The sequence below is a fragment of the Aotus nancymaae genome, unplaced genomic scaffold (genome assembly GCF_030222135.1).
Source record: "Aotus nancymaae isolate 86718 unplaced genomic scaffold, 86718_ANA_hifiasm-v0.15.2.pri h1tg000009l, whole genome shotgun sequence".
In the NCBI taxonomy this organism is placed as follows: domain Eukaryota; kingdom Metazoa; phylum Chordata; class Mammalia; order Primates; family Aotidae; genus Aotus; species Aotus nancymaae.
The window spans coordinates 16,686,783-16,699,233 of NW_026988420.1; the positions used below are offsets into that span (position 1 = coordinate 16,686,783).

At 45.4% G+C, this 12,451-nt stretch overlaps 1 protein-coding gene across 2 annotated transcripts in view; it reads left to right on the forward strand.

Moving 5' to 3' along the window:
- THSD1 (thrombospondin type 1 domain containing 1) overlaps window positions 1-5,426 on the forward strand; it is a 28,211-nt gene extending 22,785 nt beyond the window's left edge. For both annotated transcript variants that reach the window (XM_012466200.3, XM_012466201.2), the window contains one exon: window positions 3,678-5,426. In XM_012466200.3, coding sequence (XP_012321623.2) covers window positions 3,678-5,056 — 1,379 coding nt within the window. In that variant the 3' untranslated portion in view covers window positions 5,057-5,426. The remainder of the gene's footprint in view (window positions 1-3,677) is intronic.
- Window positions 5,427-12,451: the final 7,025 nt, after the last annotated feature.

Sequence of the window (12,451 nt, forward strand, 5' to 3'; positions counted from 1 at the left end):
CAAGGAGGTGGTATTAGAGCTGAAATTTGAGAGCTGAGGTGTCCCTGAGGTGAAGTAGGTAAAAATGGGAGTTTTAGCAAAGAGAGCAATGAATGAAGGCATGGAAGATGGCACAATAAGAGAACTGGAGAACTGAAAGTAGTTAAATGTGGCTGGATGATAGTGTGCCAGGGAGGGGTGGGAGACATGAGGCCAGCCAAGTAAATGGGGTCCATATCCTGAGGGGCCTTGAAGGTTGGGACCTGTGTTTTCGTGGTATCTCTATCTGGCTGTAGCATGGAGTATAAATCAGAAGGTTAGGCATGGCAGCAGATGTACTTGTTAAAGAGTTTTTCAGGAACCTATGTGCAAAATGAAGTGCCAGCAATTGTGATGGAGGGAGAGGAGGATTCAGACTCTGTATGTGGCAAGTGATGGAGAAGGAGGCATGAAGGATGAAACCCAGGATTTTAGAACTAGCAACTGTGTGAACTGTGATTCCATTCCTTTGAGATTATATATATCAGAGGGAGCACATGTTCTAGGCAGAGATGGTGAGTGTCGGGCATTTTGAGATGGAGGTGGTGGGATATCCAATGGAGATGGTAGAGGTAATGGAGCCAGGAATGGAATCTAGCTCTCCTTGGAGCTAAAATCCATGCTCTTCTCTCTAATTTACATAAGTGAATATTCTCACTGAAACCAAAAGGGAGAGAGAGAGTTGGAAGAGCTATCTAACAGTAGCCAATGCTGTAAAACGAACTCCTTTGCATTTGACTATTGGGAGGTCATTCATAACCTTGGTGGCAGCTGTTTAATTGGAATATTGGGGATAGGTTGCAGGAGACAGAGGTGATGTAGGAGCAGTAAGCAAGAAGGACTCTTCTTTTCAGTAAGCATGACCAGGAAGACAAGGGGCAAGATATGGCTGAGAGTGTGAGAAGGGTCTTTTTAAAGTGAGAAGAGCTGGCCAGGCGTGGTGGCTTGCGCCTGTAATCCCAGCACTTTGGGAGGCTGAGGCAGGTGGATCATGAGGTCAGGCGATTGAGACCATCCCTAGCCAACATGGTAAAACCCCCATCTCTACTAAAAATACAAAAATTAGCTGGACATGGTGGCGCACGCCTGTAGGCCCAGCTACTCGGGAGGGTGAGGCAGGAGAATCGCTTGAACTCGGGAGGCAGAAGTTGCAGTGAGCCAAGATTGTGCCTCTGGACTCCAGCCTGGTGACAGAGCAAGACTCTGTCTCAAAAAAAAAAATAAAGTGAGAAGAGCTTGAGTATGTTTCTATGCTGAGGAAAAGGAGCTACATATAGTAGTAGCTAGAGACATTTGCTGCAGAGGGGCCCCTGGACAAGGGAGGCCTAGAGAGTATTTGCTTGTGGCCTCACCTTTTATAGGAGGACAGTTCTCCCACTGATCATGTGGAAAAAAGGTAAATAGAGGTGTGGCTGCTAATAAGTTTATGGGGCAGGGGAGGATGGCAGACGAAGCCGGGCATGGACTTGCCTGATGGCTTCTGTTTTGTGTATGTGTGTGTGACCTACTAGAGTGCTAAGGAAGTGGATTGATAGGGGCTTAAGGAAGTGGTGAAATTGGGAGCAAGTGTTGTAGGAGACCCACCGAGGGATTTGTGGGCAGCTGAGGTTGGGTGCTGTGACTATGCAGGGGCACTGACCTGCACGGTTGTGTTATTTTCTCCACCACTGCTCAGGACCTGGGTGCAACAGCTGGGAATTCACGTGTCTGAGGTTCACATGTCTAGGGTTGGACTTCTGCTGCAGAGCAGGGGAAGGGATATAGCTCAGTATTAGAGGTTGAGAGAGTTGAGGTTGTTGGAAGGAAAGTGGTTTCAGTAATGAATCATGGTTTTAAATTGGTTAGGGACAGAAGTGAGGCTAGGAAGTGTCTGGCAGATGCAAGAAAATAGAGGGCTGGAGAATCAGAAGTCTCAGTTTAGTAATAGTGAGTGAGTGAGAATGGTGAACACAGATAGAGAGCAGGTTGAGCAGTTTAACATTTTAGAAGAGGAGCAGACAGGGGGAAGGTACTATATGTTGGACGGACCTGAAGTCACCTGGATGCTCCTAGCTCTGGGATAGTGAGGGAGGCTGGGACCCAGGTGCTAGAGTGACTGATGGCTAGCAGGAGGTTGGGAGATGATGGTGCTGAGGGAGAGGTGGAACGGTGGTTGGCCAGGATGGCATAGGCATCAAAGGAGTGGAAGTTTTCTAGGGAGGTGAAGGGCGCAGGTTGGAAATAGCAATAGGAATGAGCTTGAGGAGCACACTCTGCTGCTGGCCCTGTTTACTTCTAAAGAAAGTATGTGTGACAGCTTCCACTGAGAGGATTGGAGGAAACCAGGCCCTGCAGGGTAGCCTGGCTTCAGGTGGGACAAGGAGGTGAAGGCAGTGCTTTGTGGATCAGTTTGGAATCTTGGGGAATTTGTAATCAGCTGTCCCCTAGGGGATAGTGGGAGGACAGGTGGAGAAGATGAAGCACAGAGCTGGTGGTGGTGATACAACCGTGGGAAAAAAGCCATAGGACAGGTGACCAAAGGGGAAAGAGTTGGGAGCTCAGGATCTCACGTTTCCAGGTGTTTCAGTGGCAGCACAGGTGGAGGGTGGAGGCTCCAGGTGGTGCCTACATTTTGATGAAACATTTTGATGAAACATTTTGATGACCATGGGACAAACCAGTTTGAGCAAGCAGGGAAAAAGAAGAAAAATCCCCCTCATGTAGAAGGTAGGAAGGGGAGTGGGTGGCTGAAAATAGAAGAGTGAGAACGCAGAGGCTTTAACACTTAGGAAAGACAGTTTCTGGATATCAGAAGGGCGAAATGAGTTGTGTTATATTTTGCCTCGTCTCATTTTCATCAATTAATTTCTCCTAAGATGTGCAAATTTAGGTACCTAAATTTGGCCTACCTAAATCATTTTGCATTTCACATTTTATACTTGGTATTTTCTGATGTGCCTCTCGGAGGTACATTTAACTATAGGTACTATTACATTATCCTGAGTGAACACTGACTTACCTTGAAAATTTCTACATGCTACTTCTGTGTGGAAACTTGGAGGCCAATTCTAGCAGGAGCTGGTGAGCACAGAGTCACCTTGATTATGGCTTAGCAGGTCACCTTGCTTCTGTAGGTCTCTGTTTGTGCAGTGTTTCTCCTTTGGTGATCCTGTTTAGCTTCAGCTGCCAGTAGAAATCCATATGTAAGACCAGAAATCCCAATCCTTGTATATGTTCCTTCATTCCATAACTGCTAGATAATTCAAGCAAGTGACTCAGAGATCTTAAAACTGTACAGAGCAAACAATACTAGAAAATACATATTTGGGCCAGGTGCAGTGGCTCACAGCTATAATCCCAGCACATTGGGAAGCCAAGGTGGGCAGATCACAGGTCAGGAGTTTGAGACCAGCCTGACCAATATGGTGAAACTTCGTTTCTGCTAAAAATACAAAAAAATTACCCAGGCTTGGTGGCACACGCCTATAATCCAAGCTACTTGGGAGTCTGAGGCAGGAGAATTGCTTGAACCTGGGAGGCGGAGGTTTCAGTGAGTCCAGATGGGTCCATTGCACTCTAGCCTGGGTGACAGAGTGAGGTTCTCTCTCGGAAAAAAAAAAAAAAAAAAAAAAAAAAATCTGTTCCTCTGTGTTTTTGTTTTTGTTTTTTTGTTTTTTCAGCTTTCCAGCCATCCAGCCCATCTCCTCTTCAGCCCCAGGGTCCAGCGAAGTCCAACAACATCGTGACTGTCACTGGCATATCCTTGTGCCTGTTCATCATCATTGCCACCGTGCTCATCACGCTGTGGAGGAGGTTCGGCCGCCCCCCCAAGTGCAGCACACCTGCTCGACACAACTCCCTCCACTCCCCCGGCTTCCGGAAGAACTCGGACGAGGAGAACATCTGCGAGCTGAGCGAGCAGTGTGGGAGCTTCTCGGATGGGGGAGACGGGCCCGCCGGGAGTCCGGGGGACACGGGCATCCCTCTGACCTACAGGCGGAGTGGGCCGGTGCCTCCCGAGGACGATGCCTCTGGCAGCGAGAGCTTCCAGTCCAACGCCCAGAAGATAATCCCCCCTCTGTTCAGCTACCGCCTTGCCCAGCAGCAGTTAAAGGAGATGAAAAAGAAAGGTCTGACGGAAACCACTAAAGTGTACCACGTGTCTCAGAGTCCCCTGACAGACACTGCCATTGACGCGGCCGCCAGCGCCCCCTTAGACTTGGAAAGCCCAGAAGAAGCTGCAGCAATCAAGTTCCGGATCAAATCCCCATTTCTGGAGCAGCCTGTGGTCAGCGCTGGGGAAAGGCCTCCCTCCAGGCCGGATCTAAGTGTGACGCAGGCCAGTTGTACCATAAGCCCCAGCCAGACTCTGATCCGCAAGTCACAGGCGAGGCACATGGGCAGCAGAGGGGGCCCATCCGAGAGGAGCCATGCCAGGAACGCGCATTTCAGGAGGACAGCAAGTTTCCATGAAGCCAGGCAGGCCCGGCCGTTCCGAGAGAGGAGCATGTCCACTCTGACTCCACGGCAGGCGCCCGCCTACAGCTCTAGGACGCGGACCTGGGAGCAGGCAGAGGACAGATCTAGGCCGCCGAGTCGAGGCGCCCACCTGTTTCCTGAGAGGCTGGAGCATTTCCAAGGGGCAGGTGGAACCGGTGGTCCATTAAGCCCTCTCCCTAAATCCTACACTTTGGGGCAGCCCTTAAGGAAACCAGACCTTGGGGATCTCCAGGCAGGATTAGTGGCAGGAACTGAGAGAACAGAGCCTCACAGACCTCGTCGGGGACCGTCCCCCAGTCACAAGAATGTCTCAAGGAAACAGTCTTCTCCCATATCCCCCAAAGATAGCTACCAGAGGGTCAGTCCTCTGAGCCCTTCTCAGTGTCGGAAAGACAAGTGTCAAAGCTTCCCCGCTCACCCCGAGTTTGCCTTCTATGACAATACGTCATTTGGCCTCACTGAGGCTGAGCAGAGGATGCTGGACCTCCCAGGATATTTTGGGTCAAATGAAGAGGATGAAACCACAAGTACACTTAGCGTGGAGAAGCTGGTAATCTAGACTGAGAGTCCACCTGAGCTTTACACAGCTGGGGTCTGCTACTCATGTTCTGTAGACTTTTGTGTAACTATTTGTGCCATAGGACAGAATGTGATGAGGAAGTAGCACACACAGAGGAGGACGTCTGTGTATGCATGTGTTTCAAGTCACAAGGAAGAAATTATTTATCTTGAGCTTTTTCCTTTGTTATTCAATTTCTATTGGTTTATTACTAATAACAATGATAATAAAATGTAAACAAGAGCAAATGGGGCTTGGTCTGTCATGTGGATATGAAAGATAATATGTGACTCTGGAGTAGGACATGCTCTGAACATTGCATTGGCAGTTTCCAACCTGAAGCAGAATCTGGAACCTCAACTAAAAAGGGATGGAGCAAAGTTAACTTGGTGTCATAACTGTGAATTACAGTTTATTAAGTTATAAATACATTAAGAATTTGACTAGGCCGGGCGCGGTGGCTCACGCCTGTAATCCCAGCACTTTGGGAGGCCAAGGCGGGTGGATCACGAGGTCAAGAGATCGAGACCATCCTGGTCAACATGGTGAAACCCCATCTCTACTAAAAATACAAAAAATTAGCTGGGCATGGTGGTGCGTGCCTGTAATCCCAGCTACTCAGGAGGCTGAGGCAGGAGAATTGCCTGAACCCAGGAGGTGGAGGTTGTGGTGAGCCGAGATCGCGCCATTGCACTCCAGCCTGGGTAACAAGAGCAAAACTCCGTCTCAAAAAAAAAAAAATTTGACTCCTGGCTGGGTGCAGTGGCTCACACCTGTAATCTCAGCACTTTGGGACACCGAGGCAGATGGATTGCCTGAGCTCAGGAGTTCGAGATCAGCCTGGGCAACACGGTGAAACCTCGTCTCTACTAAAATAATACAAAAAATTAGTTGGGCTTGGTGGTGTGCACCTGTAGTCCCAGCTACTCGGGAAGCTGAGGCACGAGAATTGCTTGAACCTGGGAGGCAGAGACTGCAGTGAGCTGAGATTGCGCCACTGCACTCCAGCCTGGGAGAGAGAGCAAGACTCTGTCTCAAAAAAAAAAAAAAAAAAGAATTTGACTCCTACAAGGGCAGTATCAAATAGGTTTCGTATTTGGCTGATTAAGTTAATTATGCCTGTTAGACTGCCGAGCTGCTTAGAAATGGTGATACCACAGATATTCCAGAAGAACTTTCAGATTAGAGTTGAGTCCAGGTGACGTCACAAAATTTTATGAATTAATTCTGCTTTAAAGCGATAATGTAAGAAGCTGGTGACTCAGGTAGTAAGTCAAGTGAAGATCCATCTATTCTGAGCAAATAAATAGTAAACATTTTGGAAAGGAAAGTATTGTCTCCTGAGGAAATGGGCAGTAGGTGCTGACCATGCCACTACCTGGGACCAGGATGCTGATTATGTATTCCTGGACCAAACTGGTAGCAGAGACCTCAGCAGGGGAAGTGGTGCATGTATGTTCTTAAATATAACTTTGTTATGTTGTTCAGCAAATGCATTAATTAACTTTAGGTATATGTAAAGCAGGTAGACCAGTTTACAATTTTACAGTTTAAGCTTTTCAAATTAGAATGAGTTAAAACAGAGGAAATACGCCTTTTTAGAAATTTAGAATCCCTTTTGTTTGTGTTTTCAGTCTTCTACACTTTACAGACAAAACATTTGAGGTTCAGGGTTCAGGGAGAGTAACAGGATTGGCTAGGATATGCACTGATACATTATTCTAAATATGCTCTTTCCACCCTGTCATCACAAACTTTACAAGTCTTTTTTTTTTAAAGACAGTCTCCCTCTGTCACTCAGGCTGGAGTGCAATGGTACAATCTCGGCTCACTGCAACCTCTGCCTTCTGATTTCAAGCAATTCTCATCCCTCAGCCTCCTGAGTAGCTGCAATTACAGGCACCCACCCCCAGTCTGACTAATTTTTGTATTTTGAGTAGAGACGGGGTTTCGCCACGTTGGCCAGTCTGGTCTTGAACTCCTGACCTTAAGTCATCTGTCTGCCTTGGCCTCCCAAAGTGCTGGAATTACAGGCGTGAGCCACCACAACCGATATACAAGTCTTCTCTAATAGCAGACACATCAGGAGAAAACTGGCCCTTTTTGTTTGTAATAAGAGGGTATGAAGAGACACCTCTATTAGCTTTTCTCAATGGAAGGAAACTTTCTGCTGCTTGATGACGTTGACTGGTCTTGCAACTTGCTTTGTTTGGCAGTAAGGGCTAAACAAAAGAACCTAAAGGTTTTGTTCCTTTATTAGAAATCTATTGGCCCCGCGAGGTGGCTAACGCCTGTAATTCCAACACTTTGGGAGGCTGAGGCGGGTGGATCACAAGGTCAAGAGATCGAACCTATCCTGACCAACAGGGGGAAACCTCGTCTCTACTAAAAATACAAAAATTAGCCGGGTGTGGTGGTGCGCGCTTGTAGTCCCAGTTACTCGGGAGGCTGAGGCGGAAGAATCACTTGAACCGGGAGGCGGAGGTTGAAGTGAGCTGAGATTGCGCCCTGCACTCCAGCCTGGTGTCAGAGCGAGACTCCATCTCAAAAAAAAAAAAAAAAAAAAAAAATCTGTCATTAGTTACCACATGGGCATTTTCAACCCTTGACTTTAGTGACTTATCTGTATCCCTTGAGTAGCTGCACTTTCCTCCTTTTCCGTGGTGATCTCTTTAACTGCCACACCCACCCTACCTTTTAGATTATGTTTTCCTTCTTCCTTTTAGAGTTTATCAGGATATCAGGATGTCAACCTGCTGGTGATGTTTCAGGGACCATTGGAGAGAGTGGAATTCGATGGGAAAAACATCACAAATGCAAGTACTATAATTTTAAATTTTTCTCTCATGTTTGTTGCATTGCCACTTCATTTGTGTCTTTTTAATTGAAAATCAAAATATAACTCCTTTTGGCAGTGTTTTAATATTAATTACCTTTAGAAATAGGAGAGGTAGATTATTCAGAGCTCTCTGACAGCTGGTATTTGCTGATGCCAGGAAGAGGAAACCAGACTTTTGAATCTTCATTTTCTTTGTCATACTAGAAAGCTTTGTTCTCTTTCCAGGTTCACAGGCCTGCATCCCAACCTTTGAGGACAAAGGGTACATGCTCACTTGTTCTTGATTTCACTGTGATGTACCCTACAGTGTCACACGGACCAAAACAGATACGGGAAAGTTAGAAAGTAGAGGAAAACACTTTGAACAGACAGATTTTCTGTTAAATTATGTTCTTCTCCACCATATTCACACATCTAACACCAGTATCTAACATGTTCACTATCTACCTAGCCCAGTTTTCTGGAGCTCTAAGAATAAAATCTCTATATTTCAAAGTTAAGCTAATTTGGTCTCTGCCTCTGAGAAAAAGGAAGATGCCTTAAGCATTACCTTTGGTGGGCATATGGGAAACTTCATTAGAAATAATCTGATCTTCACCATTGTGTCCCTAGGTCCTAGCTCTAGTGGCTGCCATAGAGTAGGAGCTCAATAAAATTTGTTAAATGAATGACCAGCTATTGAAAAGCTTTCCAGAAACAGGGGAACACAAACTTCTACAGGAAACAAAAGGCGTGCTGGCATTAGATTGATCATCAGCGACAATGGAATAAAAACGGTGGAATAATAGCTTCAAAGTTCGGGAGGGGAAATGATTTTCAACTTGAGACACCTCTAACCAGTCAAATTACATGTGAGGGCAAAATAAAGACATTGTTACACATGCAAAGACTCAGAAAGCTTACTTTTCAGACACCTTTTCTTGAGGAGTTATTAGAGCATATACTCCAGTAAAACAGCAAAGTTCCATGAGGAAGCCGTGGGATTCAGGCTACAGTAGATGTGACCCACAATGTCAGTTTTGTGGGTTACTAAGCCAGCAGTTCATATCTGAGCAAGGATGGGGGATCCAAGAAACAAAAGTATTTCATGGAACACACAGTTGGAAGAACTTGAAGATATACTTCAGGCAAAGAAAATAAAAATAAGAAAAGCACTTAGAAATTTTATTTTCTGAAAGACTCTACAAGAAAATCATAATACAAACATGAATTAAGTTAAACTGAGTCATCAATGGGCTTTCAAAAGAAAAATATTCCAAGCAATAGAATGGGTTAGATGGCACAGATTTCTTCTTTCAACAAAATACTGGGCAAAGCCACAACAAAGTAAAGCATGATTTTGAGAAACTGAGCAGCACAGGGTTGAGACATTGTGATTACACTGAGGAAGATCAATCACAGCATACTACTTGGCTCTGCTGTGGACCAACATTTTCATAATGTTAATGCTGCTTATTGGTTATTGTCTATTAGAACCAATTTATAGAAGCACGGGGGCTCATGCTGTAATCCCAGCTGAGGCAGGCAGATCACAAGGTCAAGACATCGAGACCATCCTGGCCAACATGGTGAAATCCTGTCTCTACTAAAAATACAAAAATTAGCTGAGCATGGTGGCATGTACCTGTAGTCCCAAGGAGGCTGAGGCAGGAGAATTGCTTGAACCTGGGAGGCAGAGGATGCAATGAACCGAGTTCATGCCATTGCACTCCAGCCTGGCGACAGAGCAAGACTCCATCTCAATAAAGAAAACAAAAAAGACAAATATAGTTATGGAAGGGAATATAAACATTATCTGTCATGGAAATGTGAGAGAGTACAGCTTTGAAAAGTTTGGAGGTAGAGGAGTTTGAGGCTGCAGTGAGCTATGATTGAACCAGATGTACTCCAGCCTGGGCAACAGAAGGAGGCCTCATTTCTAAAAAAGAAGTTTGGAGGTAGAAGCAGAGGTGGGGAGTTCAAGAGAAGTAGCAGTTCAAATCTCCTCCTGTCATGAAATGGAGAGCCAAGAGGCACTGTTTGTATTTAATAGAACTAAAAACAAAAGTTTAAGGACATTAAAGTTACTGACGTAAACAATACGACTAAAAATTGTGATGTAACTACCATATGCACCCTGGGTTTTGGGGAGTGAATTAAGCTGACTTTTTATCAGTCCTTGCAAGAGTCAATAATGTCACAAAATAGCAGCTTAATCATATTCATACAGTTGAAGATCATCAGGAGAATTTAAAACCACAGAGGTCAAAGTGATTGCCCTTTGAAAGTGGAACTGAGGCTGAGGAAATAAAAAACAAGGAACGATTGCAGGTCTTCCTCTACTTTTAACCTTTTTTTTTTCACTTTGACAAAACAAAAATCAAACATAACCATCCTGGCGAGGTTCAGAGATCATCTATTTTAATGCCTGGAAATATAATTGGTGAGTCATCTTGTGGCTGTTAGGAGGAAGATTTGCTCCTAGTGTTATTGGATCTCCAACCTCCCCCATGCCATTTTTTTCCCTTCCTTGGGGATCCTAGATGGTTCATACTCACAGCTGCCCCACCCTGCTAATGGTTCTCTGGTCGTTCCAGCTGCGGTCATCTCTCACGGCCTGCCTCTTCTCAGGATGCCATCTCTGCTGCCAGTGTGGGTGAGTGTGGCGCCCCCCTCCATCCTGCTATCAATGTTGCCAGCTTCTCCCTCAACTGCTGCCAAAACACATCACACGGCATTTTATTATTATAAATTGATTGATAAAAGTTCAGGCCGGGCGCGGTGGCTCAAGCCTGTAATCCCAGCACTTTGGGAGGCCGAGGCGGGTGGATCACGAGGTCAAGAGATCGAGACCATCCTGGTCAACATGGTGAAACCCCGTCTCTACTAATACAAAAAATTAGCTGGGCACGGTGGCGCGTGCCTGTAATCCCAGCTACTCAGGAGGCTGAGGCAGGAGAATTGCCTGAACCCAGGAGGCGGAGATTGCGGTGAGCCGAGATCGCGCCATTGCGCTCCAGCCTGGGTATCAGGAGCGAAACTCCGTCTCAAAAAAAAAAAAAAAAAAAAAAAAAAAAAAAAAAAAGTTCAAATGTATGAACTTAAAAGTTTACTATTTCGCTTGTAATTATATAATTACTTGTAATTAAAATTCTTAAAATTCGCTTTTTCGGCGGGGCAAGGTGGCTCACGCCTGTAATCCCAGCACTTTGGGAGGCTAAGGCAGGTGGATCACCAGGTCAGGAGATCGAGACTATCTTGGCCAACATGGTGAAATCCTGTCTCTACTAAAAATACAAAAATTAGCCGGGTATGGTGGCGCATGCCTGTAATCCCAGCTACTCAGGAGGCTGAGGCAGGAGAATCATTTGAACCAGAGAGTCCAAGGTTTCAGTAAGCCGAGATTGCGCACTGCACTCTAGCCTGGTGATAGAGGGAGACTCTGTCTCAAAAAAAAATTTTTTTTGCTTTTTCTGAGTTTTTTACCACAGAACCACTTTAAAAATAATGTTTCCTTAAAAATAAAGTAATTTATGCTTATTATAGAACATTTGAAAAAATTGCTCCCTTCCTCGTCATCAGCTTGGGGTACAAAAGGAAATTTCATTTTGTCAATATTAAATTAGATGGCTGTATAGGCCAGGCGTGGTGGCTTTTCCCTGTAATCCCAGCATGTTGGGAGGCTGAGGCGGGCAGATCACCTGAGGTCAGGAGTTCGAGACCAGCATGGCCAACATGGTGAAACCGTGTCTCTACTAAAAATACAAAAACATAGCTGGATGTGGTGACATGTGCCTGTAGTCTGAGCTACTTGGGAGGACTCTTGTGAGGCAGGAGAATCGCTTGAACTCGGGAGGTGGAGGTTACAGTGAGCCGAGATCGGGCCACTGCACTTCAGCTTGGGTGATAGAGTGAGACTCTGTCTCAAAAATAAAATAAAAATAAATAAGATGGCTCTGAGTCCCATATACCACTGTTAAAGAGAAGGTCTCTCTTTCCTTCTTCAGTGCTTTGGCCTGAAATAACTCCTAACCCTCCAGGGATGCTTATGCTTTCTCTTCCTGGGGTGTCACTCTGGCCAGAAATGTGGAAGTTATCCTAAACTCTTTCCTCAGTATTCTTCAGATCTACTTACTGCTAAGTCCTTGGAGAATTAATTAAGCACCTCGCCCAGGTCACATAGCATCCAGTTAGTGTGCCTTAGGAGCCAAAATCTAGTGTTTAGGAGGCTTAGGCTAAAGTACATTGTTTTGTTATTTTATTTTTTACTGCTCCTTGCAGAGCAGGACTACCCCATAGGCAGTATGCCCAGAGTAGCCAAGCATGCTGTTGTTATTGTGGGTGGCAATAAGCCTTCTTGATGGAAGATGTGGATAGAATAAAGCCGCCTCAGCTGCCCCCACCAGCACTCATCCCAGGAAACTTCTCTTGGCATCATTGCCATCATATAGCTACTAAGTGGTAAAAGTAGTATTCACTTCCTCAGTGAATGTGATGTCAAACTTTTTTTCTTATTTTTTTTTTTTCAAAACCTTATTAATAAAATTTCCAAGAAATCAAAAAAGTTGAAAGAATAG